General features: G+C 52.8%; 2 protein-coding genes and 1 long non-coding RNA gene across 8 annotated transcripts in view; 1 reads left to right on the plus strand and 2 right to left on the minus strand.

The window, feature by feature from the left end:
* The window catches only part of NSD2 (nuclear receptor binding SET domain protein 2), a 77,895-nt gene extending 73,250 nt beyond the window's left edge, over positions 1 to 4,645 (minus strand). For all 4 annotated transcript variants that reach the window (XM_079154441.1, XM_079154442.1, XM_079154443.1 and 1 more), the window contains exon 1: positions 4,490 to 4,645. The gene's annotated coding sequence lies outside the window, so the exon portion shown is untranslated. The remainder of the gene's footprint in view (positions 1 to 4,489) is intronic.
* A 9,014-nt stretch (positions 4,646 to 13,659) lies between these two features.
* Positions 13,660 to 19,021, minus strand: LOC306669687. Its single transcript, XR_013766202.1, has 2 exons — positions 18,366 to 19,021; positions 13,660 to 14,727 (listed from the first exon to the last, which is right to left on the minus strand). It is a non-coding gene; the product is annotated as an uncharacterized lncRNA (long non-coding RNA).
* A 198-nt stretch (positions 19,022 to 19,219) lies between these two features.
* LETM1 (leucine zipper and EF-hand containing transmembrane protein 1) overlaps positions 19,220 to 25,374 on the plus strand; it is a 35,647-nt gene continuing 29,492 nt past the window's right edge. The window contains exons 1-2 of one of the 3 annotated variants that reach the window (XM_079153933.1): positions 19,220 to 19,560; positions 22,625 to 22,687. In XM_079153933.1, coding sequence (XP_079010059.1) covers positions 19,259 to 19,560; positions 22,625 to 22,687 — 365 coding nt within the window. In that variant the 5' untranslated portion in view covers positions 19,220 to 19,258. Of the gene's footprint in view, positions 19,561 to 22,620; positions 22,688 to 25,374 lie in introns of all 3 variants that reach the window. The other 2 variants (XM_079153935.1, XM_079153934.1) reach the window with 2 other exon arrangements.

Below are 25,374 nucleotides of genomic sequence, written 5' to 3' on the forward strand. Positions count from 1 at the left end.
AAACTAGGGCCACCTTCCCTTTCACTGCTTTACTGTGAGGCAAAAAAAGAGGCCAACACAACCCAATTTTCAAACTGTAGATACTGGAATCCCCAGAGTACCACTGTTCCTCTTTATCCCTCCATGCTGCCCTGACCCAGCCCACCAAAGCAGCATCAACTCCCTCTTGCAGCTGTCCACTCTTCCCACTCCCACCTCCTGTATCTTGGTAAGCCACAGTCCTCCACTCCGGGGTTCTGGTGCACAGGCCTCCTCACTGGATTCTATTTCCAGTACATGGCCCTCCCATTTCCAGGCTCACTCCAGGACAAACATGCTCCCATCAATCACTTCATGCACTCATGTCTAAGACATCTCATATCCCTGGTATCACACAAAAGACTGAGAAATCCTTCATTCAAAGTGTTGCTGAATACCTGCCAGTCACTCAGGTACCACTCTAGGCACTGGGGTACAAAGTAGTCAAAGAAGAATGTCCCCACCCTCACAGATATCTCCACATAGTCAGAAAAAACAGGCAACATGTGGAATGCCAGAAGATAAGTGCTACGCAGATGACACTCCAGCAGAGAAGAGTGCCAGGCAGCAGCAGAGCATTCACATTCCTGGTCAGGGATGGTGCCTCAAGAGGACCCTGAGCAAAGACCTCAAGGGAAGAGGAACAAGTCACAAAGGCATCTGAGGAACATCAAGCAGAAAGACCAGCACATGTAGTAGCCTGAGACAGAGCAGGGACTGGGGCTTGGGGCCAGTATGTCTGGGACAGACAAAAATGGAGACTGGGCAAGGATGGGCACAGCCCCAAGTGCTAGAGTATACATACAAAAAAAGTCTGCCAAAGAGGCATGGAAGTAGGGGCAGCCTTCTAGTGTGTGTCCCAAGCTAAAACTGGCTGAAGGAATTAACAGGAAAAGCAAACCCAGCCCAAGCACACATTGTGGGGAAGGGTACACATATGGGATGAAAACACTAAAACCAATCATGCAAGGCTTGGGGAAAAGCACTACAGAAGGCCAGGGTGGAATAAATGCAACAAAAGCCAAAAAGCCCAGCAAGAGACAGGTCTTGAACCGCAAAGAGCAAAGAGATCCTTGAAGAGTGGGACTCACAGGACCACACCTGTTTTAGGAAGACCAGGAAGGATGTTGAGAACTGACTGAGACAATAAAAAGGGGTCAGGTCCATGCTTCCTGGTGTGTTGGCATCTCTAACAGAAGTCATCAAAACACGAAACCCTTACTGAAATGCACAGACCTCCTAACAACATGACAAATTTCATTTGCATCAACTCTTTCAACTTAAGTCAACTTAAAAAGTGAGGTCCCAGCTCTCTCCAGAAAGGAAAAAGAAAAAAAAAAAAAAAAATTTTTTTTATAAATACTCACTAGGAAATCTCACTGCTGGGGTTTTGAGCTGTGGGCCATCACTCAGATTGAGCAACACTACAATGTCTATCCTTATGTTTTGTTGATACCATTACAGCAATTAAGATGCTCTGAAAACTCATCAGTGGCTACTTGGTTTTAGGAAGGCTAAATAAAACACAAAACTAATCTGAGTTTTGTCTTGATCTCTTTAACTAGCAAACTAAATTTCATCATATCAATCAACTCTTTCAAAAACTATACTGAGGGCTGGGGATATAGCTCAGCCGGTAGAGTGCTTGCCTTACATGCACAAGGCTGTGGGTTCAATCCCCAGCACCAAAAAAAAAAAAAAAAAAAAAAATACTGAACAGGATGCAGTAGTGCATACCTATAAGCCCAGTGGCTCAGGAGCCTGAGGCAGGAGGATCACAAGTTCAAGACCAGCTTCAGCTACTTAGCAAGGCTCTAAGCAACTTACAATACCCTGTCTCAAAATAAAAAATAAAAAGAGCCAGGGATGTGGCTCAGGGGTTGAGTGCACCAGTTCAATCCATAGTACCAAAAGATAAAAATAAATAAATTGGCCTCAAAGCTATACTGAAACCAACAGACAGATATAAAGTCTAGGTGGCCAACAAGAAGTCTCCCCCAATTGGGCTCAATGTAAAAAACATTCTCCAAAAGAGAAACTAACAAGCCACAGAGACAGTTTGTAAATTTAAGTTCAGAGCCCAGTCCTCCAGGGCTTCCATGTCCCTTCTTCCTTTTGTACTTTGTATACTTTCTTTTTACCTTGTCCAGTGATACAGAGAACACAGCAGGAGGTTCAGCAGAAAGCTTGCTCCAGGTTGGTATAGGTACTGCTTGCAACATGCCATAGCTAATTTTCATGTGCATTTGAGTAAGCCCTTGGTGAGCCAATGAAGCCACTCTGCCTGGCAAACACACCTTGCTTAAAGCAGTGACCTTAGCCCAACCCTCTCCTTTCCATACTCAGCTTCTTCCCTTTCTGCTCCAACGTGACTTACAAAACAGGTCTGATACTGGTATTGATTTTCTTTGACTTTATGTCATATGCCCATTTACTCTGCTCTTATGGAGCACCTGCCACAGGAACACACCAGCAGAGGCAGGCTGCCCAAGGTTATGACAGAGTCCTACCTCTGAGAGCTCATCCAAAAGGGGAGAAAGGTCACGTGTGGCTCTTGACCGGCCATATACTGTGCTCAGAAGGGAGGATAAGCAGTGGTCCATGCCCAGCAACAGCCCATACAAAGGGCTGGAGTCAGGACAGGACACCACGTATCTGGGGCAAAAGAGGACAGTGAGGTCAGGAAACCAAGATGATCATCCAAAGTTGTACACATTCTATAGACATGATCAGTTCTTGAAAAAAACACTAGACCAGAATATGTGGACATAAACACTTCTACCTCCAGGGCTGGCATGTTCCAGGCCCTGGCTTCTATTACCAGCACCCCAAAAAAGGTGGAGGATACTTCTCTTCCAATCTGACTAATTAAAGCACTTACTTAGGTTATTTTACTGGATTGAAAAGAGCAGGGCAAAATAAGTTTGAACTATGCACCTGAAGTCCACCTCAGCACATCAGTCTACACACACGCTTGCTTGGCGGGGAGAACCACACAGCTCACACGGCCCACATTTTATTACTGTTTTCTGTCCTCTCACCAGCACTTCTCAGTCAGTCTAACTCCACCTACTTTCACATGTTTTACACTGAATCGCCAAAACTGTTAAAAAAAAAAAAAAAAAAAAAAAAAAAAGGAAGTAACTAATTAGCTCACATTCTGCCGTGTAAGTAAACCTTTTCAATCTGACTGCTGCTGGAGGGAGCGGACATCAAATGGACGGAGGGCCAGGCTCGCTCCTGGCTAACACGGCATCTCCAATTCCTGACTCACTTGCAATTCATCGGGTCCTCACGTTTCAACCGGCACTGGTTTAACAGCCCTGTATAAACTGGTCGCATAAAGATATGACCGGCGGTCACGCTAAAGCCCGTCCACCCTCTTCCTGCCCGGCGCCTCGCGATGTGCGTGCTGCACACGCACCCGCCGCACGCCGCACCGCACGAGAACCCCGGCTCTCACCCGGCGCGGTCAGCACGGGTGTTCACCCGCGGAAGTCGGCGGGGAGGACCTCGCGCTGCAGACTCCCAAGCAGGCGCTAGGTCCCCACGCCACCAGCCATCGCACCACCCCGACGGCGGCTGGGCAGCGGAAAATGGAGGAGAGGAGAGGAAATGACTCAAAGTCGCCGTCAGGCTAAGTCCCCCGCATCGCCGGTCGGCGGCTCGGAGCAGAAGCGGCCCGGCCTGGCCGGGGGCGGCTCGCTCGCTCGCTGACACGCTCCTGGGAGACGCCTCGCGCTGCGAACGCGGGCGGCGCGCTCTTGGGATTTAACTCCTTTAAAAGCCAAGGCCGCGGGCTCGGGCGGCGGGCGGACTGCGGCACCGGGCCGTCGCCGCCGGGCGGCCGCGACGCGCGCACCAGCGGCCCGAGGGCGTCGCGGCAGACGCACCTCGGAGCCGTTTCCAGCGGGATGACAGAAGGCTGGGCGCCGCGGCGGGTCCCGCGCCGCGCCTCGCTCTGCCGGCAGCCACGAGCCCGGTTCTGAACCGCCGGCCGCGCGGGCCCGGCCCGCCGCCCTGCGCCCGCGGAGCTGCCGCTCGCCGGGGTCCGGGCGGGTCCGGGCACCGCGCCTCCACCTGCCGGCCCGGCGGCCGCGGCCCGGGCGCGCCGCGCTGACCAACGGCCGCCGCCGGACCTCCCGCGCACAAAGCACCCGGCGCGACCCCGCCGCCCGCGCCCCTCCCACCGCGGCTGCCCGGCCGGCGCCCCGCGCTGCACAAAGGCCGGCGGGCCCGCCGCGCCGCGGAACAAAGGCGGCCGCCGGCCGGCACAGGTGCACGGCCGCCGGGCCCAACATGGCCGCGCGCCCGCCGCCCCGTTAGCCGCCGCGCCCGCGGCCTGCGCCCGGCCGGGCCTCGGCCTGCGCCCGGCCGGGCCCTGGCCGCCCGCCCGCCCGCCGCCCAGGCCTCCGGCCTCGCTGCCCGCCCGCCGCCCGGCCCGCCCGGCGGCTGGCGGCCGCCCAGTGACCTGGCTGCGTCGCATCCTCGGCGGCGTCCGGCGGCGCGGTCCGGCGGGCGAGGGCCGCGGAGGGCAGCGGCGGCCGAGGGGGCGGCGGCGGGCGCAGCGCGGCCAGGCCGAGGCTCTCGCGCGCGGCGCCGACCCCGCCCCCGCGCCTCCCGCCCGCCGCCGCCGCCGCCGGGCCGCCGCCGCCCCCAGAAGCCGCGGGAAAAGTGCGCGCTGCTGATTGGCTGCCGCCTCGCGGCGCCCGCGGACCGGGCTTTTCAAATCCGCGCCGGGGCCGCGCGCGGCGGGCGGCGGCGGGCGGGGCGCGCGGCGGGGCCGACGGCGGGCCGCAAGCGGGTGGGGCGCCGGGCGCGCGCCCGCCCCCGCCCGGCTCCCGCTGCCGCTCCTGCTCCTGCGGGCGCGCGGGCGGTGCCTGCTCCGCGGCCGCGGCGAGTCCGGCGCGCTGACGTCACGCCGCCCCTCGCGCGCGCGGCCCCGGGGCCCTGCGTGGGCGCGGACTGCGGGCGCGCGGCGCGGGCCAGTGGCGCTGGGCGCGGGAGAACATCGGGGTGTGGGGAAACGTGGCCCTCCTCGCGCCGGGCGAGCCGCGGGCAGGGTCGGGTCCTGCCGGCCGGTCCTGCGCGGGGGTAGCTTGAAACGGCGACACGGAGCGAGCTGCGGGATGTCCCTGAGCGTCCGCGGGGCGCGGGCGGGACTCAGGCCGGGAACCGCAGAAGGGTGCTGGCGAGGGCGCCCGCGCGTCGGGTGTGGCGAGCACCGAGAGACGACGAAGCCGGACGCTAGGGCAGCGGCAGGAGCGTCCGGTGGCACTGGACGCAGCCCCAGCCGTGCAGAGCGACTCGCGTGCTTTCGGGGGAGAGCCCGGCGCTGTGTCGGGAAAGTGAAAAGTTACAGACGCGGGAAGGGCGGCAGGCCCATGGGTTTGCTAACTGGCTCTTTGGAAGTTAGATCCCTACCCTCCTGCAAAAAGACGGGACCCTATCTCCAGGAGCCGCTGGAGCAAGCTCTGCGCTTTCCCAAGGCCCCTGAGGACCGCCCTCGCCTCCCGGACAAGGGCACATCCTCTGGCACTCAGAACAACGGAACCGGGAGAGACCCCCTTCCTTGGCCGACTGGACTGTCCGAGGGAGCCTGTGGTGATTAGCGGTCAACCTGCGTTCACTTCCTGGCAGGCCCACTATTGCCCAGGCCCTGACTCCTGGTGCCGCTGTGAGTAGCAGAAGGGTCTGAGAAAGGAGACGTGGGCTCTTTGGTCTGCCATTTCCAGGGCCTCCGGATAAGGCTGTGCAGCCCCAACCCCCCCCCCCCCCCCCGCCCCGGTACACACACCCTCTGTGCAGGAGGCAGCACTCCACCCCTGTGCATCCTTAGACTTGAGCCACCACATCACACACAGCTACACATGAGCCCTCAGCGGTGCCCTGGTGTTGAGATCAGGTGCTGTGGTATAGGACTCATCCATGCCCCTTGCTTCAGCTCTGGCCCTGCCTGTTTCCACAGCCTCCAGATCTCCATAGAACCTCAGGGGTGCTTTTAGTCAAGTGCACCTGGTCTGAAAGAGGTAAGGAAAAGGCTCCCAAGTTCAGGCAGCATCCATGAAATGCATGAAGAATGGGTGAGCGGCTAGAGCTCTAGGTCCAGGAAGTACCTTCAAGGCAGGTGGACAGCAAGTCCTGCTGGTACAGTCACCACTGTGATCAGCCACAAGCTTCATGCTTCCCACAGCAGCAGGGACTGCTGTCCAGGCTTCCAAATGTGTTACCTTTCATCCAAACACCACATGACAAGGCCTGTTTGGTCCTGTGCAAGGTGTGGAGTCCAGCAGGGGCCAGAAGAGGTGCCCTACCCCATGATGTTCACTGTCAGAACACCAGGAGCCCTTGGGAGGCATCCAGCTGGGCAGTGGCCAAGCCCCTCTGGCTGTGGGGAGGGGAATGGTGCCTTCCCTAGCCCTGGACCACCTGTCTCACTGGGGCATAAGCCCAAAAACTGCCTACCTCACCAGCATCTATTACATTCCTGCAACACATGTCAAATGCCACCAGAGCTCTTTGGATTCCACAGATTTGGAATGCAGGCCACTTTAAAAAAAAAAAAAAAAAAAAAAAAAGTCTACATTTACTATATGGAAATCAACATGCAAATTTATTCAAAACATGCAAGTATGTGTTTGAATTTTCTTGAAGAAAGTTATTTGGGGCAGGCTGGTCTTTTCCTGCCAAACATTATCCTCCCTGAGCCGGCTTCAGTGAATCCGACAGGCCAAACCCACCCATCCCTGGCCTATGTGTTGTAACACTGGAGGGCAGGAAGAAAAAGGCCCACACAGGACTCTACAGGTGAGGTCCTGGGGGAAGGAGGCCCTCATCTGCAGGGCTTGCAGAGCCCACATTCCAGGCTCCCAGTAATTCTGTCCCACAAGTCACCTGTTTGGGCACCATACAGGCTGGAAGCTCGAGAGCCTCAGCAGCATCCCCAACCCTGCAGCCTCACAAAAAAATTGTTCGTGGAGGGCAAGGCCCAAGCAGGCTGCCAGGACTTGTAAATAAGAAACTCAGGTCCTGGGTAGGCCCCAGATGGGGCAGGGCACACAGGGACAGCAGCAGCTGGACTGACCCTGACTTGTTACTTCTTTGAAGACTCTGAAGTCCAGCTGCCTGCTCCCAGCACCCTCCTACCCAGTGGGCACTCCAGGAGGGACAGTCTGCTCTCCCACTGCTCCATGTGGGCCCCACTAAAAGCCACTTGACCTCCGGGCTCCTCAAAGTCTCATGCCTAGCATCTTTCTGCACCTCCCTGTGAGAGCTGCTGCCAAAAGAGCCCCTGAGCGCCGCCCCCCCCCCCCCCCCCCCCCCCCCCCCCCCCGCCTTGGCCTCTCCATTCCCCCAGGACCGGGGTCCCCTAGGGGCCAGGCTCATTGCTGTTTCCATGGGGATGTGTGCACTCTGACCCCAGCCTTTCTACATCCCAGGCCAAATAAAGAGGGCTTCCAAGTGGAAACTGGCAGCTCAGGCTGCCCCTCCTCCAGTGCCCCAGGTGGCCCTGCCTCCAAGGAGGGGAGGGGAAGCCCAGAACCCAGGAAAGCTGCAGGAGGGAGGGCCAGAGGGGCCTCCCACCCTCACCTTCTTGCCAGCCCCTTCCCAACCCTGACCACTCCTCTCTGCATGTTAAAAGCATGCCTCTCCCCAGGCCTGGAACCACCCTCAGGTACAGCAGCTGCAGCAGCCAGTGGTTTCTCTGCAGGGCCCTCCTGGGCCAGGGACCCAACTTCCACTAAACCAGGATCCCCACTGAGCAGAAGAGAGGGACCTTGAAACTGAAATTGGCTGAGAAATCCTTCTTCCATCCTGCCCAAGTCCCAGCTGAGAGACCTGAGCTGCCTGTCACCAGGGTTCAGTCCTGGGGTGGTGCTACAGACCCATCTGTCCTCCAAGACTGCTGCTTTTTGTTGTTGTTGTTGTTAATGAACCTTTATTTTTTGTTTATATGCAGTGCCAGAATGGAACCCAGTACCTCACATGTAGTAGGCAAGAAAGAGTCAGCCCCAGCCCCAGCCCCAAGGCTGCTTCTTGGAGAAGCTGGCCTTGCTTGGGAAGCCAGCTCCCCACAGGGTGTTATCGCTTGGACCAAACAGTTTCTCTCTCCTGCCTGCAGGAGTATCTCTTATCTGAGATATTACTTTCTCCAAATCCCTCCTGATGCCTCCCAGACTTCCAGAGCTGGTTCCCCCTCGTACTGGCTGGTGTCTTAGGGCCACCAAATAAAGTCACTCTTTCAGAGTTCTAGAGGCTGAATGCCCCAAATCAAGGCGTTGTCGGCCACGAGGCTCTGGCAGAAGATCCTTGCCTCTTCTCAGCTTCTGGCGTTGCCCGCGTTTCTTGGCTTGTGTCATCATCCTCGTCTCCTTCACCACCACCGCATTGTCCTGTTTCTGCCTGTTCGATTTCTCTTCTTATGAGGACTGTGGTCGCACTGGCGCACAGCCCACCCTAATGACCTCATCTCAACTCGATGACATCTGGTAAGATCCTATTTCCAAATAAGGTCACATTCACAGGTACCAGAGTTAGAACCTGAACCAACTTTTGGGAAGAAGACACAATTCAGCCCCTTGGTTGATGAACAGATTGCGGGAACTCTGTAAAAGGCTGTCAGTAACAGTGCAGCGTCCGCTTCTGGGGCGGTGGGAGGAAGCGGACGGCCAGGTCCGGGCGGCTGCCCAGGGGCGCGGGCTCTCCCCGCCAGTCGCCTCCGCTAGAGGGCGGGCCGCGGAGCGGGCGTGCGCGCATCCTTCCAGAAGGCTCGCGGAGCGCGTGGGCTGCAGGACCCGAGCTGGGCCGCGGCCGGGGCAGGGCAGGGCCTGGCAGGCGAGCGCCGCCGAGGGCGTCCGCCTCTCAGCTGACGCCAACAGGGTTAGGGACGTCGGGCCCGCAAAGGCACGGGCCGCCGGCCCCGCCCCTGGGCCTTCGTCTCCGGCTCGGCCCCGCCCACGGGTCCGGGCGCGCGGGGCTGTCGGGTCTCCGACTTCGCGGTTAGCTCGTGCTGGGCGCGCTCCGCCGGTCTAGCGGGGCTGCGCGCTGTTCCCCGCAGCCCTCGACCCCCGGGCCCGCCGGAGGTTTGATTTTGCCACTCCAGATTCCTCGCCGAGGGCCAGGGCTCCTAGGGCAAGGGCGGGGTCGGAGTCCCCACGGGCCACGGCAGCGCTCTCCTCGGCACTGGCTTGGACTTTGGCTAAAATAGCATGGCTGTGGGTTAAAGTACCGTTTCTTTTTCTAGTCACGAAAATGACAGGATATTCAAATCCACACCAGCAGAAAGAAGAAAAATTCTTCCTAAACTCTGAGCCTGCGGCAAAATCTTTGGGGAGCGCTTTGGACCACTTCTTTTCTGAACTGGTGGTGGGTTTTTAAAGCCTGAATTGGGAATAGTAAGAGCTGCCAGCCTGCGGGCATCCTCCCAGAACACCCACCCCCAGCCAGGCGGGTCTTTTAAATTATTTTTTACTGAAAAGTTGCAAAGCTAATACAGTCCCCCCCACCCATTTTCCCCTAATGATAACACCCTACTCTTCCAGATTGGCTTTATCAAAACTGTCCTGGGGCTGGAGATATAGCTCAGTTGGTACAGTGCTTGTCTTGCAAGCACAAGGCCCTGGGTTCGATCCCCAGCACCGCAAAAATAATAATGATAAAATAAGTCCTATACAGGTGCATTACTGTTAACTGAATCCGACTTTGTTTCTGAGCTTACGGTTTCCACACAAAGGTAAAAAGATCTGGAAGGCAATCTGTGGAAGGGCTCATGCTGGAGACAGAAACCAGGACCTAGCAATGCCCTGCCATTGATCCACACTAGTTCTGTAAGGTAGATCTGATGGAGGCTTCCACTGCCTACGGTCATAGAAGCCAGCCCCAGACCAGCTGTCACCATATAACCACAAGGGGGACAAACGGGGTGAAGTGCCTGTTCTCAGGTGGCAAGTGCAGGGCTGCCATGCCCAGAGCAGGGAAATTCATGAGGTAACCTGTGGCCTCCCCAGCTCTATTTCTGGGCAGTGGCACGGGAGACCAAATCCAGCCAGGATATAAGGCTTCCAATGAGCTGAGGATAGGGGTCCAAGTCCAGCCCCGGCACAGTGGTCCTGCTGAACAGAGGATTGCGGGGGGCAAGTCCTGCCAGGGCATCATGGTACCATTGAACTGAGGACAGGGGACCAGGTCCAGCCAGGGTAGAGTGCTCCTGCTGAGCTGAGGGCAGCAAGGCAGCCAGAATGGTAGAGAGGGCAATGGAGCAGAGGGACAGTGTGAAGGGGAGCCTGTGCTGTCCCACAGTCCTTGGCTGAGGAATGGGTGATTCATGCACAGAGGTAGACCACCTGGACTTAACAAAGAGAACTGCCCTGACAGCTCTGGCCTGGCCACAGTGGAGAGTCTTCATTCAAACACCATGTCCCTGGCATGCAGCGAGGACAGCAGAATCCATTTCCTGGGAACTAGGACAGCATCCTAGAATAAACCCTTCTCTAGGCAAATCCTGTGGTAGTTATGCACTGGTACATATCAGATTACCCCCAAACTTGGTGTTTCAACACTGTATAAACATTGATCATCATACGGTTTCTTTGAATTTGGGAGTGGCTGAGCCAGATGGTTCTGGCTCAAGGTGTCCTATGCGGTCACTAACAAAACGTTACCCATGGCTGCAGTCTTCTGAAGGTTTGGCTATGCGCTGCCAGGACAGCTTACCTGGTGGTGCTCCTGATGGCAGGAGACCTCAGTTCCTCCCCACATGATCCTCCCCACAGGTGCTTGAGTATCCTCAATGACATGCTGCTTGGCTTCCTTCAGAGTGGTGATCCAAAGGGAGAGAGAGATGCTGCAAGGTCTCAGTGGTCTAGCCTTGGAAACTCACATTGTCACTTCCACAAAATCCTATTGGTTACATATGGCAGCACTCCTCATGTGGGCACCACCACCCAGAGGCAAGAAGCCTGGTCACACACCCAAACAAAGCCTGAAGTCAGGTCCTGACAAGATCCTCAGAGACATCTGGAATCAGCTCCCAAAGTTAAAGAGTTTGGAAAATATATTGGACTTTCTGCAGCTATGAAGAACATAAAACCAAGCCAGTCCAAGTTCAAGGTGACCTACTACAGTAATTGAACTGGCTGCTAGGGGGAAAAATCAGCTCTCTTCAGAGGAAGAGAATAGAATCTAAAGACTCCATAACATCACATCCACAACCACCAATACACCATAAAAAGTCCCTAGGCAGCCAGGCATGGTGGCACAAGCCTGTAAACCCAGCCACTTGGGAGGCTTATGCAGGAGGATCACAAGTTCTGGCCAGCCTGGGCAACTTAGCCAGAATCTGTATTCAAAACAAAACAAAAACAAAACAAAAAAAAAAAAAAAAACAAAAAAAAAAAACAAAAAAAAACAAAAAAAAACAAACCCAAAAACAAAACAAAAAAAAAAACACCACTAGGCATGCAAAGGAAAGAGAAAATGGGGCCCTAATCAGAAAAAAGCAAATAATGAAAACCGGTCCTGAGCCCAGTTGTTAGATTTGACAGATATAGACTTTAAAGCTGCGATTTTAAAACATTCTCAAGGAAAACATTGTCTAAAAAATGAAGAGAAAAAGAATCTAAACAAAAATGGAAGCTGTTAAAAATAACCAAATGAAAATTCTAGAAATGAAAAAGCACATAATTAAAATGACAAAATTACTCATGGTCTTGACAGGGAAAGGAAGACGACAGAAAAGTTAGTGACCCTGAAGACAGATCAGTAGTAATTACCCAACCTGAAGAAAATAAAATTTCAAGCACTCAAGGGAAAATATCAAGGTATTTAGTATATGTGCATTGGAGCCACAGAAAGAGAAAAGGTTACAAATGAAGTAAAAAATATTTACCAAAATAATGGCCAAAAATTTTCCAAAGTTGACAAAAACCTTTTTTTGTTTTTTTGTACTAGGGACTGAACCCAGGGGCACTTAACTACTGAGCCATATCCCCAGCCCTTTTTTGTATTTTATTTAGAGATAGGGTCTCACTGAGTTGCTTAGGGTCTTGCCAAATTGCTGAGCTGGCTTTAAACTCAGGATCCTCCTCCCTGAGTCTCCCAGGCTGCTGGGATTTACAGGCATGTGCCACTGTGCCAGGTTAAAACATTCTTACGAATGTTTACAATCTATGAAGCTTAAGGACCCCAACAAACCCTAAGCATGATGTATGCCTACCTACGCTCCTCACCATCAAACCAGGGAAGGCAGTGAAAAGATCGCACCTCTCCTCAGTTGGCAGTCTTAACCAATTACAATTAAAATATTTTACTTTTGGAAATTTTATCAAAAAGTAAATAGTCCAAAAACAATAAATTGTGTGTGGAAAAAAAAGTAAATAGTCCATGTGAATGCACTGATTTGTAAAGGTCCCCAACAGAGGAAAGACCTTGAAGTTTACACTTGTTAGATCTATGGTGACTGTGTCTCTGATCAGGCTCAACCATGAGTGGGGTGGTGTGCACAGACTGCCAATAAGAGAGAAGGGAGAGGCTGCAGCTGTGGATCAGTGGTGGAGCGCTTGCCTAGTATGTGTGAGGCACTGGCTTCACCACCAGCACCACATAAAAATAAATAAATAAAATAAAGACCTTGTACAACTAAAAAATATTTTTAAAAGGGGAGGGGCAGAGAGACAGAAAACAGAGAGAAGGGAAGAAGCTGTCTGTTATCCCAGCAACTGGGGAGGCTGAGTTAGGAGGATGGCAAGTTCAAGGTCAGTTTGGGCAACCTAGCAACACCATGTCTCAAAATTAAATAAGAAAGGTCTGGGGGTATAGCTCAGGGGTAGAGTATTCCTGGGTTCAAATTCCCAGTAGCACCATAAATAAATAAGTGAATGAATAAATAAAGTTAATGAGAGTTCTGGAGTTGTAGCTCAATTGTAGAGCACTTGCCTAGCATGTGTAAGGCCCTAGTTCAATACTTCATATGGCTAAAAACAAAAACAGATGAAAAACAACTTAGTCATGAAAGAAATACAACATGAAACCACAATATGTCCCACAATAATCTCAGAACCAGGTGTGGGTGGGAAGGTGGAATGACTGCATCAGTCCTGCTCTGTCTGTGGTAGGGACGGTGCCGCACCTCTGGAAAACCATCTGTCAGTACCTCCTAAAGCAAAACTGAAGCATGCCCTCTGCCCAGCAATCCTATTGCCCTAGAAAGCCATGCATGCCAGCAAAATCTCAGTACAAGAATATTAATGTTGGGGCTGGGGTTGTAGCTCAGTGGTAGAACGCTTGCCTAGCACGTGTGAAGCCCTGGGTTTGATCCTCAGAACCACATAAAAATAAGGGCATTGTGACCATATACAACACATACATATATATATGTATATATATGTATATAAAAGAATATTAATATCAACTAGTTGGGTGGTGGTGCACACCTGTAATTTGAGCAACCCAGGAGCCTGAGTCGGCAGGAGGATTGCAGGTTTTGAGGCCAGCCTCAGCAACTTAACAAGACCTGTCTCAAAATTTAGAAAGGGCTGGATGGGGTGTAGCTCAGTGGTAGAGTGCCCCTGGGTTTCCCAGTACTGCAAAAGCCCAAAAAAAAAAAAAAAAAAAAAAAGTGACTTAACTCATAATGGCCAAAAATCAAGGGTCCATCAACCATTGTATTAGCAAAGAAATTATGGTACATTCAATTCATGCAATGGGATACTACAAACAATGAAAAATAACATGCTACCATTACTGACAAAGTTAATAAATCTGATACAATAGTAAATGAAAAGAGCCACTGCATGCAGTGGCACATGCCTGTAATCCCAGCAACATGAGAGGCTGAGGCAGGAGGATCATGAGTTCAAAGCCAGTGTCAGCAATTTAGCAAGATCCTGTCTCAAAACAAAAAAATAAAAAAATAGGCTGGGGATGTGGTTCAGTGGTTAAGTGCCCATGGGGTTCATCCATCCCCAATTAAAAAAAAAAAAAAAACAAGCCATATCAAAAAAGCTATACACTAATTCCATTTACATAAAGAAAAAAATGTAAAAAGCCAAAAGTGATGTTTGGTGGTAGCAGCAATCAGAATTTACTTTTGAGGGGATGTGAGGTCAGAGGGCGCATGAGGCTTCTGGAGAGTGGCAGCCTTCCTCCACCTGGATCCAAGCACAGATGGCCTGTGTGTGTATGTGGTGGGAAAAAATTATCTGGGACTTAGCCATTTCATGTGTGTTACACTTTAAAGGTTTACAAAATAAATATTCACATTTGCTGTAACCCAGTAATCCAACTTCTAGGAATCTGTCCTTCAGTTTGTTAGGAATAAGTCCAGCTTTATGTGCAAAGACCTCCCAGATAACTGGCTGAAAAAAAGAGATGTGTTCTCACTCTTAGGTGCAAGTAAGCCCAAGGCTCCCTTCTCACAGGGGCACACAGCAGGAAGAAGCAGAGGCATCAGATGAACCTTCCTCCCTTCAAAGATCTTCATCCCAAGTCCTAGATTTAGCTGCAAAGGAGACCGGTGAACAGTGTTTTAGTTGTACTGTTTCGATCCCGGTTTGTCACTCAGGAGGAAGGACAGAATGGGAGTGGCTGTGGGGGCTAGCAGGCGAGACCTCCATCCCATGCACACCCAGCCTGCAGCACCACTGCATGGACGTCAGTCCAGTGGCACAAGATGGACGGCAGATAGCCTTCTGCTCCTTCAGGTCCATGCACCTGGAGGAGGGCAACCCGGCTCTGCAACGTGCCTTGCGCTCTTCTCCTGGAGGGCCAGGGGTACAGGCCTGTACCAGTAAGCTGGAGCCATCCCCACCCTGCAGTAAGTACCCCTTTCCTCAGCTCACTCACTTTGGTATCTGGCTCCAAATTTCCTTTCAGCCCACAGGCCAGTTGATCCTGCCACTTGCACTGCCCCCTCTTGTCTCTCCCGTCCCCAGTTGAAGTCTCTCGGACAAGCCTTACAGCCTCTCTCTCGCATACACCCTTGACTCCACTGTCCCTTTCTCCCTTTATCACACTTCCTGGGAAAACCCCCAATAGGGAGCCAGCCACGGTGGTGCATTCCTGTAATCCCAGCTACTCAGGAGGCTGAGGCACAATAATTCCAAGTTCAAGGCCAGCCTGGGCCACTTAGTGAGACCCTCAGTAATCTAGAGAGACCTTGTCTTAAATAAGTTAGCTGGAAGAGATGGCTCATGCCTGTAATCCCAACAGCTTGGGAGGCTGAGGCAGGAGGAAGATGAATTCAAAGCCAGCCTCAGCAAAAGTGAGGCACTAAACAACTCAATGAGACCCTGTCTCCAAATAAAACACAAAATAGGGCTAAGGATGTGGCTCAGTGGTCAAGTGCCCCAAGTTCAATCCCTGGTACCCCAAATAAATTGGGTGTGGTGGCACATGATTGTAATCCCAGCAGTGAGGTGTCTGAGGCAGAAGAATTGTAAGTTCAAATTCAGCCTCTTGGGCTGGGGTTGTGGCTCAGTGGTAGAGTACTTGCCAAGCATGTGTGAGGCACTGGGTTGTGTAATCATACATGTACATAGGGTAAGATGTTTGTCTCATTCTGTTATTTTTCCTTCCCCCCATCCCATCCCCACCCCTCTTTTTTCTCCATTCTTGCCTCCCTACCACCCCCTGTTACGTATCATCATCCACTTATCAGAGGGATCACTTGTCCTTTGGTTTGGGGGGATTGGCTTATCTTACTTAGCACGATATTCTCCAACTGCATCCATTTACCGGCAAATACCATAATTTTATTCTTCTTTATGGCTGAGTAATATTCCATTGTGTATATATACCACAGTTTCTTCATCCATTCATCAATTGAAGGGCATCTAGTTCCACAACCTAGCTATTGTGAACTGAGCAGCTGTGAACACTGAAGTGGCTGCATCACTGTAGTATGCTGATTTTAAGTCCCTGGCAACTAAAGAAAAAAATATTGGGTTGGGGATATAGCTCAGTTGGTAGAGGTCTTGCCTTGCAAGCACAAAGCCCTGGGTTCAATCCCCAGCACCACAAAAAAAAAAAAAAAAAAAAAAAATTGAAAAATTGGAAAAAAAAAAAAAAAAAAAAACCACAAAAACAAATCCAGCCTCTGTAATTTAGCAAGGCCCTAAGCAAATTAGTGAGATCCTGTCTCAAAATAAAAAAATAAAAAGGGCTGGGAATGTTGCTCAGTGTTTAAGTGCCCCTGGGTTCAATCCTGATACCAAAAAAATAAAATATAAAAAGGACTGGGGGTGTAGGTCAGTACCCCTGGGTTCACTCCTAGTACCACAAAACAAACTCAATAGAGGCAAATCCAACTCTGCCTGTCCTGAACCCAAGGGTGGGGACTGGAGATGTGATCCAGGAGTACAGTACTTGCCTGGAATGTGGACCCGCAGCACCAAAAAAACTAACAAACCAAAAATCAATCACAACAACAAAACACACACAAAAGAAGCCAAGTGTGGCTTGAAGATAGCACGCACAGCCCTTTCCTGCTGAATCTTCCTTTGGCACCCTGATCCTAAATCTCCTCCAGCCATATGCTTAGCCCTTTCCCTAGTGCCTTCTTAACTGGGCCTGTGCTACCTGGACATCCCACCAGATTTCTTAGTGAGAGTCATGGAACAGTAGAAGGATACCTACAGCATGGGAGAGTAGCTGGTGTCAAGTCAGGTGAGGTGGTGCTCAGCCTGTGATCCCAGCAACTCTGGAGGCTGAGGCAGAAGGATTGTCAAATTCTAGGTCAGCCTCAACAATTAGTGAAGCCCTCAGCAAGACCAGTCACCCAGTCTCAAAAAAAAAAAAAAGGTCTAGGATGTAGCTCAGTGGTAAAGCACCCCTGCATTCAATCCCTAGTGCCACCACACATGCGCACACACAGTCTGTGGTGTAAAACAAACAGCTGGGCAATAGGGTTCCGAGCCTGGACTGCTGCATAGGGGTGGTCCTTCCCAGGTCTTAAGAGTATACATTGTAACCTGGCAGGATGCCCAACTTCTTCTTCTTTCCTTATTCTTATTTTTATAAACCTGAAATGGCTACACTTAGATAATAAGAAAACCCCAAATTTTCCTATCCCCCTTCCCTGCCCAGGCTGTCCCTGTGCAGAGGCAGCTGTGTCCACCCGCCATTGGCTCCTGGCTCCTACCCCAAGAGTAGATGAGTGGTATGTCCCTGCATCCCTACCTACACCTCTGTGCATCCCGGGCCGGCAGGATGTGAAGTGGTTTCTCCACCTTGTCCAGTGTTCTACCAAGACTGCAAACAGGCACTTCTGTGGAGGAGGCTGACCAGGGCATCTACTGATTCTTACCCAGTCCCAGGGTTTCCTTGCTGTCTCTCAGAGTCTGGGCAGGGCTAAGCAGACCTCAGGGCTAACGTCCCTGCTAGAACTAGGACAATATCCTACACTAGGGTCATAAAAAGTCCAGTCTTTCTGACCCTGAGCACCTGCCTGCTGTGGCCAGGCCTAACCCTGGGTGAGGGGAACAAGGTTTCTTCTCTTTCTCCTTCTCCTTCTTTGTTTTTGGTACTGGGGGTTGAACCCAGGGGTGCTTTACCACTGAGTCACATCCCTAGTCCTTTTAATTTTTTACTGAGACAAAGTCTCACTAAGCTGCTCAGGGCCTCCTTAAGTTGCTGAGGCTGGCCTCAAACTTGGGACTCTCCTGCCTCAGTCTCAATTGCTGGGATTACAGGCTCCTGCCACCACCTTTGGCTATGTTTTTCTTTATTCTCCCTTTGCTAGGTTGTGGGGGGTGGACAAGGGACCCCATTACAATTTGTTGGCATCAGAGGCCCAGGTTTTGGGTATCCCTGTGCTTAGCTTAATTCTGTATTAACTGTATCTGCCCAATGGATACAAAGCTTCCAGACCATCTTCAAAGTACCCTGAAATAAATAGCACCACCTCCTCCCACTGGAGCTGGGGCCTCCAGGCCCACGTAGGCCCATCTCCTATGGTTTTGGTTTGGGGTAAACCACTAGGCTGGCTACTTTTTCCCAGTGAGCTGTGCTGGGAGAGCTGGGGGGGATGGAGAGGGAGCCTCAAATTACCTCTCAACACTAGGGAGCAGGCTGGGATCAGGAGTTCCTCACTTGTGCACCCAGAGAGCAGAGATGCAGGGCCCATGCCCTAAATTTACCCCACTCCCACCCCCACGAACAAGGCAGAGAGGGTAGGGAAAGGATGGATAAGGCCTTCTGCAGGGAGCCTGAGAGGAGCAAAGGCCAGGCCGCAGCAGTGAGGGAAACCCTAAGGAAGGGACTGCTATCCCTGGACTGGGGTGGAGGTCTGTGAGCAGGGGTGTACTGGGGAGGGCCGGGGTGCCGCGGGCGTAGACCCCGTGCGTCCCCACCTTTTCTCGGCCTGCCTCACTCCATCCATTCCGCGCTGAAGGACGGGGAGGGACGGCGAGGCTGAAGTCACTCCTTTGGAGCTGGCAGGCCGGCTGCAGGGTGGGCGGGAGGCAACTTTTTGCCGGCCAGCGCTTGAGCGGTCAGTGAGCCGGGCGTGGGGAGTGGCTGTCCGTTGGCGGCCCGGACCAGCTCCGGCGGGATCCTGGAAGGCCCGAGCCAGGCCCTCGACTTTTCCTTTGCAGACGGGGAGGTGGGACCGGCAGGGAACCTGGCGCTGTCGCCACCCCATGGAGGCCCCGGCCCGCGGGGCAGAGTGGCTGTGTTGATGCGCTTCCCGCGGAAAGGAGGTCCAGCGCTGTCCAGAGGCGGTGTCCGCACACCCAGCAGTACCGGGTGTGGGGAACGCCGCCCACCGCAGGCAGGGCGCCGGCAGCCGGACCAGGACCTGGGCGCTGGGACAGACAGACACGAGCGGCCTGGGTCCTGCGCGCTGCCCCTGGAGGGTGCACGGCGCCGGAAAGCGCTTCCCCAATGTCCCAGAAGCCGTTCGCGACACACCGCGCGCGGCCGACTCGCAGCCAAGAGTCCGGTGGGAGAACAGCCACTGCGCGTGCGCGGGAGCCCCGCGGAACCACGAGAACCAGAATGCGGTGCGCTCGCGGGGACGCCGCGCGGTGCACGCCGGGGCCTGCAGTCCGAGGGCGGGAAGGGCGGGCCGCGCGGTGCACGCCGGGGCCTGCAGTCCCAGGGCGGGAAGGGCGGGCCGCGCGGTGCACGCCGGGGCCTGCAGTCCCAGGGCGGGAAGGGCGGGCCGCGCGGTGCACGCCGGGGCCGCCAGTCGGCGGCGCAGGGCCACCCCGCACCTGGCCGGCGGCGGGCGCCCGCGGGGCCAATGGGAGCGGCAGTGGGTCGCCCCGCCCCGCCCCGCCGGACGTCTGTGCCGGGACATGGCCGCCGCCGGTGCCGGGTCCTTGCGCTGAGAGCCCGCTGTCAGCAGCCAACCTCTGCCGTCGGCCGTCCGCGCGGGCCGGGCCCAGGCGCTGCCCGGACGGCGAAGAGCCGCGGCCGCCGCGGAGGAAGAGGAGGCTGCCGCAGGAGGCCGTCTCGGCCGGCGCATGGCGTCCATCTTGCTGAGGAGCTACCGCGGCCGGGGGCCTGCACGCCTCTCGCCGCCCCGCGCCGCAGCCCCGCGGGGTAAGAGGCAGGCGGGCCGGGCCGGGCCGGGGCGCAGGGTCTCGGGGCCCCGCTTGGGCCCGGGTGCCGCGGCGCCTCCCCGCCGCGTCCGGCCCTCGGGGCGCCCGGCGGCGCCGTGACCTTAGTCGCCCGGGTTGCCCCAGGTCACTGCCGCCGAGGGAGGGGGTGGGGAAGTTCCCGCGCCCCGCGTGCGGCGGAGCGCGGCGCCCGCCCCCGAGGACCGGCCCTGTGGTCAGGCTCAGGCCGGAGACCGGAGCCCGCCGGCCCGGGCACCGCCCGCCCGCCATTGCCCGGGTGGGGCGCGGGCGGGCCGCGGGCTGGCGGGCGCCGCTCTCCCGCCGCCTTCGCGTTGGTGCCGTCCGTGAGGTTGCGGCGGCGGAGACTGCAGGCTCCTGGCGCTTCAGCAGCGATGGCGGGAGAGGAGGGCGGCGGGAGCTGCCCGGTTCGCGCCGCCGCTGCCGCGAGGCGTCTGTTCGTCGGTGTGTTCGGGGCGCTGCAGCGCGTTAGGGCTTAGAAATGAGACCGTTTCCTCCCGCTTATCCCAGAGCCGAATGTTTTCTGTAGCTCTTGGTTGCTGTTCTTTGTGCAGAGACTCTCCTGGCTGGCGGGTTAGACAGATGGTTTGCTGCAGAACCAACAGGAAATTCAGAGCCCGTGGGACCCAGTCTGGGCTGTGGGAGCCGGCTCCTGAATGCCCCGAAGTGATATTCCCCTGGAATATCAGAAGCCATTAGCAAAGTCCCCGGTTGGTGTGGTTCACTTCACAGCTAAGGAGCTAAGCCAATACCACAATCAGATTCCTTTTGTTCTGTTACATGTACATGGTTTTATGTACTTTTTCTTTATTCTGTACATACTTATTTTGATATTCTCTCTGCTCCTGGACCCATCCAGGACACGTTTCATTTAGTCACAGCTCCTTAGGTGATGACACTTTCTTAGTTTTCCCTTGTTCTCCATGACCTTGACAGTTTTGTGGAGTACATACTAGGATACTTCTCCCAGAATTTTTTAAAACTGTTTTTTCATATTGAAGCTGGGGATAATGGGTTTGGAGAAGGTAGGACCCAGGAGGTCTCGTTGCATCCTGTCTATCTTGGCAGCCTCAGTGCTGCCAAGGTGCTTTATCACTGTTCACATCACTGTTGACAGTGACCTTCATCCCTAGGTGTGCTTGTCTGGTACTCTCCCTCCCCTTTCCATGCTTTCCTCTTTGGGGGGAAGTTACTGTTTGGAGTCCATCTGAGTGATTAATGGGAGAGAAGTATCCAGCCCTGAGGCCCACAGAGCTATTTTCTAAACCCAGGGGAACTGTGGAGGAGCAGGCTGTGGGGTCAGGCAGGAGTTTTTGGTGCAGTTCAAAGTGCAGGGCCCAGCAGACCCTGGGAAACCTCTGAAGAGGAGGGAGGTCAGGATCCTGACATGAGAGTTTGTTCTCTTGGAGGCCAGAAGTATGGTGTGGTATAGTAAAAATATAAATTTGGTTTCTGTCCCTGTTACTGAACTCTCACAACCCTTGTAATGTCAGGAATTCTGGGTGTGACCATATTGGCTTTGTTATTCACAAGCCCCTTCTTGCACCCAAGTTTATGGAGGTTCAGGTGGTGCTGGCCAGACAGATTGAATGGTTGGAATTTTAGCCCCAGCCTCCAAGGAAGGGGAGGATATGGAGATTGGATTTAGATTAGTGTAGTTAGTTGTGCCCGTGATGAGGCTGTGGAAGGAACCTGCTGTGCTTAGGATCCTCCTGGTGCCCTCTATGCCTCTTCCTCTGGCTGCTCTTTCATGATGCACTGTGATAGTGACTGAAGCACTTAGCTGGGTTCTGTGCAAATTATAAGAACTGAGGGGGCTGTGGGACCCACATTTGTAGTGGGCAGATGTGTAGGTAACCTGGACATCCTTTCTGGTGGGAGATGGGCTCCTGAGCCCTGGCAACCTGGGTGACCTTTTCCTGAGGGGTTTCTATGGAGAGTGGATTTGGATAGGGCAGAGGAAGTGAGACAGGAATTGTTAAAGCATTATCCACTCAGACTGTCTGCTTGGGGCTAGGTGGGCGCGGGGGCGGGGGGGGGGGGGTTCTGAGCAAAATCCTGGAGGGACCAGAGTGGCCAGGCAGGGAGGAAGTACCTGGCCACTTCCTTAACATAGAGGAAGGGATGGGAATGGTGTGCTCATGACCCTGTACTTTTAAATTTAACTTGTAGCACTTGATGCATGTAAGAATGTAGCTAACGTTTTTACATTATGAATTGTGTTGACTGAACACTGGTGAGCCCAGCCCCAACTTATTAGGCAAGTACTCTACCACTGAACTATATATCCCCAGCCCCCAACTTCCTAACCAGACTGTTTCCAGTGTTTTTTTTTTTTTAATATTTTTATTAGTTATAGATGGACAAAAGGTTGACTCCTTGCTTACCCAGCCTCTGCACGGGCTGAGCTGGACCCTCCTAGGGTTGGTGCCCATGGACCCACTGCACCCACAACTGTCTTGTTCCCTGCATGCAGTTTGATGGCATCATCCTCATGGTGGCATGAATAAGCTCTGACATGCTTATGGGAACTAGAACAGTTAAGGAGAGCATCAGAACTATATCTGAATCCTGAAGAACAACCTGTTTGCTCATCACAGCTGTTATCCAAGAAACACCTTCCTCTTGGTGTTGGTTTTTCCTGTAATCCTCAGCCCTTGCCACCCTGGGGTTGTTGCTTGATCTGTAGGACTGCCTGTGCATTGGGAGTCATGTATGCTTTGGCCTCTGACCATCAAAGCCAGCCAAGGCTAGCAGGGGCTGGGGGGGTCCCAACAAGCTGGAACTACAGGTCCTAAGCTAGGAACCCAGCGCCCCTTTTCTGGGGATTGGCCTGCTTGACTTTCCCCCCAAGGCTGCCCTGAGACCCTGTTTCCTAAATGGGGAAACATTTCACTTAGCTATGGTCTGAATCCTTTTTGTATCTAAAACAGGTTTCCAGAAACTTAATGCGTTTCTACTCTCAGACTTTCATAGATGCCTGGTTGGCACCTGTTCCCTCACTTCTCCCTTGTTTTTGTCATAGGTAGTCTGGGGCATCAGCGTCGTGCTTGTCTCAGTCGTGCCAGCACCATGGGGTTGATAAGCCGCCTGTAAGTACATTTATTACTGTGCACCTGTCTGCTTGAGAATGGTGTGTGATGTGTGATTCTTGCTTCATCAGAGAAATAGTAGAGCCTGCTTTATTCTTTGTTTTTATTTCTTTTAAATCTTTATCTTTTTGTTTTGATGTTTTTATAACTACATACATTAGTAATCTTAAAAATAAGTACTCACATCCCGCACACAGTTGTGTACGCCACTTGCTTTTTGGTGTCTTTCCCAGCCCTTTTTCTTATGAGCTGCGTTAGCATAGTCATACCTGTGGACTGCTACAGTTCTGGCAATCTGGTGTTGTAATTTTTTTTTTTTTTTTTTTTTTTAGTATTTTTAGTTGTAGATGTACACAGTACCTTTATTTATTTATATGTGGTGCTGAGGATCGAACCCAGTGCCTCACATGTCCTAGGCAAGCGCTACACCACTGAGCCACAACCCCAGCCCCTTTGTAGTAGTCTCCGTGCTTCACACATCTTCCCATGTCATCATACCCTAAGCTGTTTGGCAGTATTAGTTGGGGCGTTGGGATCCTTCTATGGGTGCAGAGCAGACCCTCCCTTGAACACGGTCTTTCAGGGGCATACTGACTCAGGAATAACCCCAGCAGGCCCTGCACCTGGCTCTGGGGATGCACCTCAGACTTAGCCTTTCTGTGTGGCACCCACAGCTTAGTTAGATGACACACAGTGGTAGGAGACTGAGGCAGGAGGATTGCAAGTTCAAGACTGGCCTGGGTGATTTGGTGAGACCTTGTCTAAAAATAGAAAAGGTGGGGGTATAGTACAAGGGTAGAGCACCCCTAGATTCAATCTGTACTACCACAAAACAAACAAACATAAAAGAGCATGGCCCTGGGCTAGGGTTGTAGCTCAGTGGTCGAGCACTTGCCTAGCACGTGTGAGGCACTGGGTTGGATCCTTAGCACCACATAAAATAAATAAAAGTATTGAGACCATTTACAAAAGAAGAAGAAGAAGAGCATGGCCCAGTCTGTGCCTTCCACCATCTGCTCAGCCCTGCAGGTGAGGTTAGTTAGGTTTCTCTTTGACAGTCTCAGGATTGATGACATGCAGTCTTCTGATGAATGGCAGCATTAATGTAGCACACAGAGCAGCTTTACTCCTGCTGAAGTGTGCTTTTCTTCATCTCATTCTGAAGCCAGCTCTAAGGTTTGTGGGTGACTGGGAATGTGGTGGTGACCTGGGGTTGAACTCTTGGGCACCATGCAGAATGTGACTCTGAAGGGGCTGCTCTTGGTTCAGGAGAAGCTGGAGTCTGGGCTTCTGGTTTTAAAGTCCTGACCCCAATGCTGATTAGGTGCTTCTCATGTGGACTCAACTTATCTACATGAATCCACCCAGGTGTGGGATAGAGATGCTCTGATTGACAACCCCAAAGCTTACTCAGGCATCCATTGTAGGTCCAGGATGGTACATCTGCAGTTCCAGCATCTGTCATTTTCCTTAGTGAGTTCTCTAGTGGATGCTTGTCTGGATACCAGGTTTTCTACTTTCATTTCTAGATTTCCTCTGAGTTCTTGAGTGTCCCTCCAGATGAACTTGCCAACTGTTTCAGTTCTAAAATAGTCTTTATGGGATTGTGACTGAAATATCATAAAACTTACTAAACCACCAGGAATAGTAACTTTTAAAATATCAGATTGTCAGCCAGGAGATGTACACCTATAACCCCAGCTACTCAGGCTGAAGTCACAAGTCCAGTTTGGACAACTTAGCCAGACCCTGTCTTGAAATAAAAATTTAAAAGGGATGGGGATGTAGCTCAGTGGTTAAGGACCACTGGGTTCAATGGACCCTTTTTTTGGTACTGAGTCTTGACCACGTTCAAGTGTCTCACTCACACTAGGCAAGTGGCCTATTACTGAACTGCATGCCCAACCTCTACTTAGTTTTCTTTCTTAAGACCATTCCCCGCTCTTTCAGAAAAAGGCATGCCATTCCTTTTTATTACCTTTCTAAGTGGTTGCTGCTGACACGTGTGGCATTGCTCTGTGTAATGTTGGGTCTGGCTGCTTGGCACCACTGTGTTCACTTCCTGTTTTGCTTACATGGCAGCACAAATTTGTTAGGTCCTTAGGCCAAAGTAACTCCATTTTGAAAATCAGCACCTGCCCACCCAGGCATGACCTTCCTCGTAGGTCCACCCTGAAAGAGTCCCTAACTACCAAAACCACTGCAAAGATGTCAAGTAACAATCACAGGGCCAGACAGGTTATTTTTTAACTACTCTATTGTACATGACTATATAGTTACGAAGTTTTTCCTACAGACTGCCGTGCCTTGCAGAGGGGCAGTCTGGCAGACTCTCTTTGTCAATAAACCTTTGCTTGAACTCAGAGCTGTGACTCTCGTGGATATTTGCGCCAGCTACCCTAACGGGCTTCAGATAGGGTCATGAGCTTGCTGGTACACGACAGTGATGCCTCTTTCACTCCAGTGGCTCTGGTGCATGAGTTTCAGTTCTTACCTCCACATCCAGTTCTGTCTCAGGACAGCTATAGCCAGTCATGTACTATCATAGCAGCAGAACAGGGTCTAGTGCTCATTGCCTTTAGGGTAAGCTTTGGGTTTGCAAGTTTGAGGCTGCTTTTCTTTGCCATGACTCTTTATTCTTCAAGTATTTTTATTAGGAATGGATGTTGAATTTGTTGAGTACCTTT

This window comes from Sciurus vulgaris (assembly GCF_902686455.1).
Source record: "Sciurus vulgaris genome assembly, chromosome: 9".
In the NCBI taxonomy this organism is placed as follows: domain Eukaryota; kingdom Metazoa; phylum Chordata; class Mammalia; order Rodentia; family Sciuridae; genus Sciurus; species Sciurus vulgaris.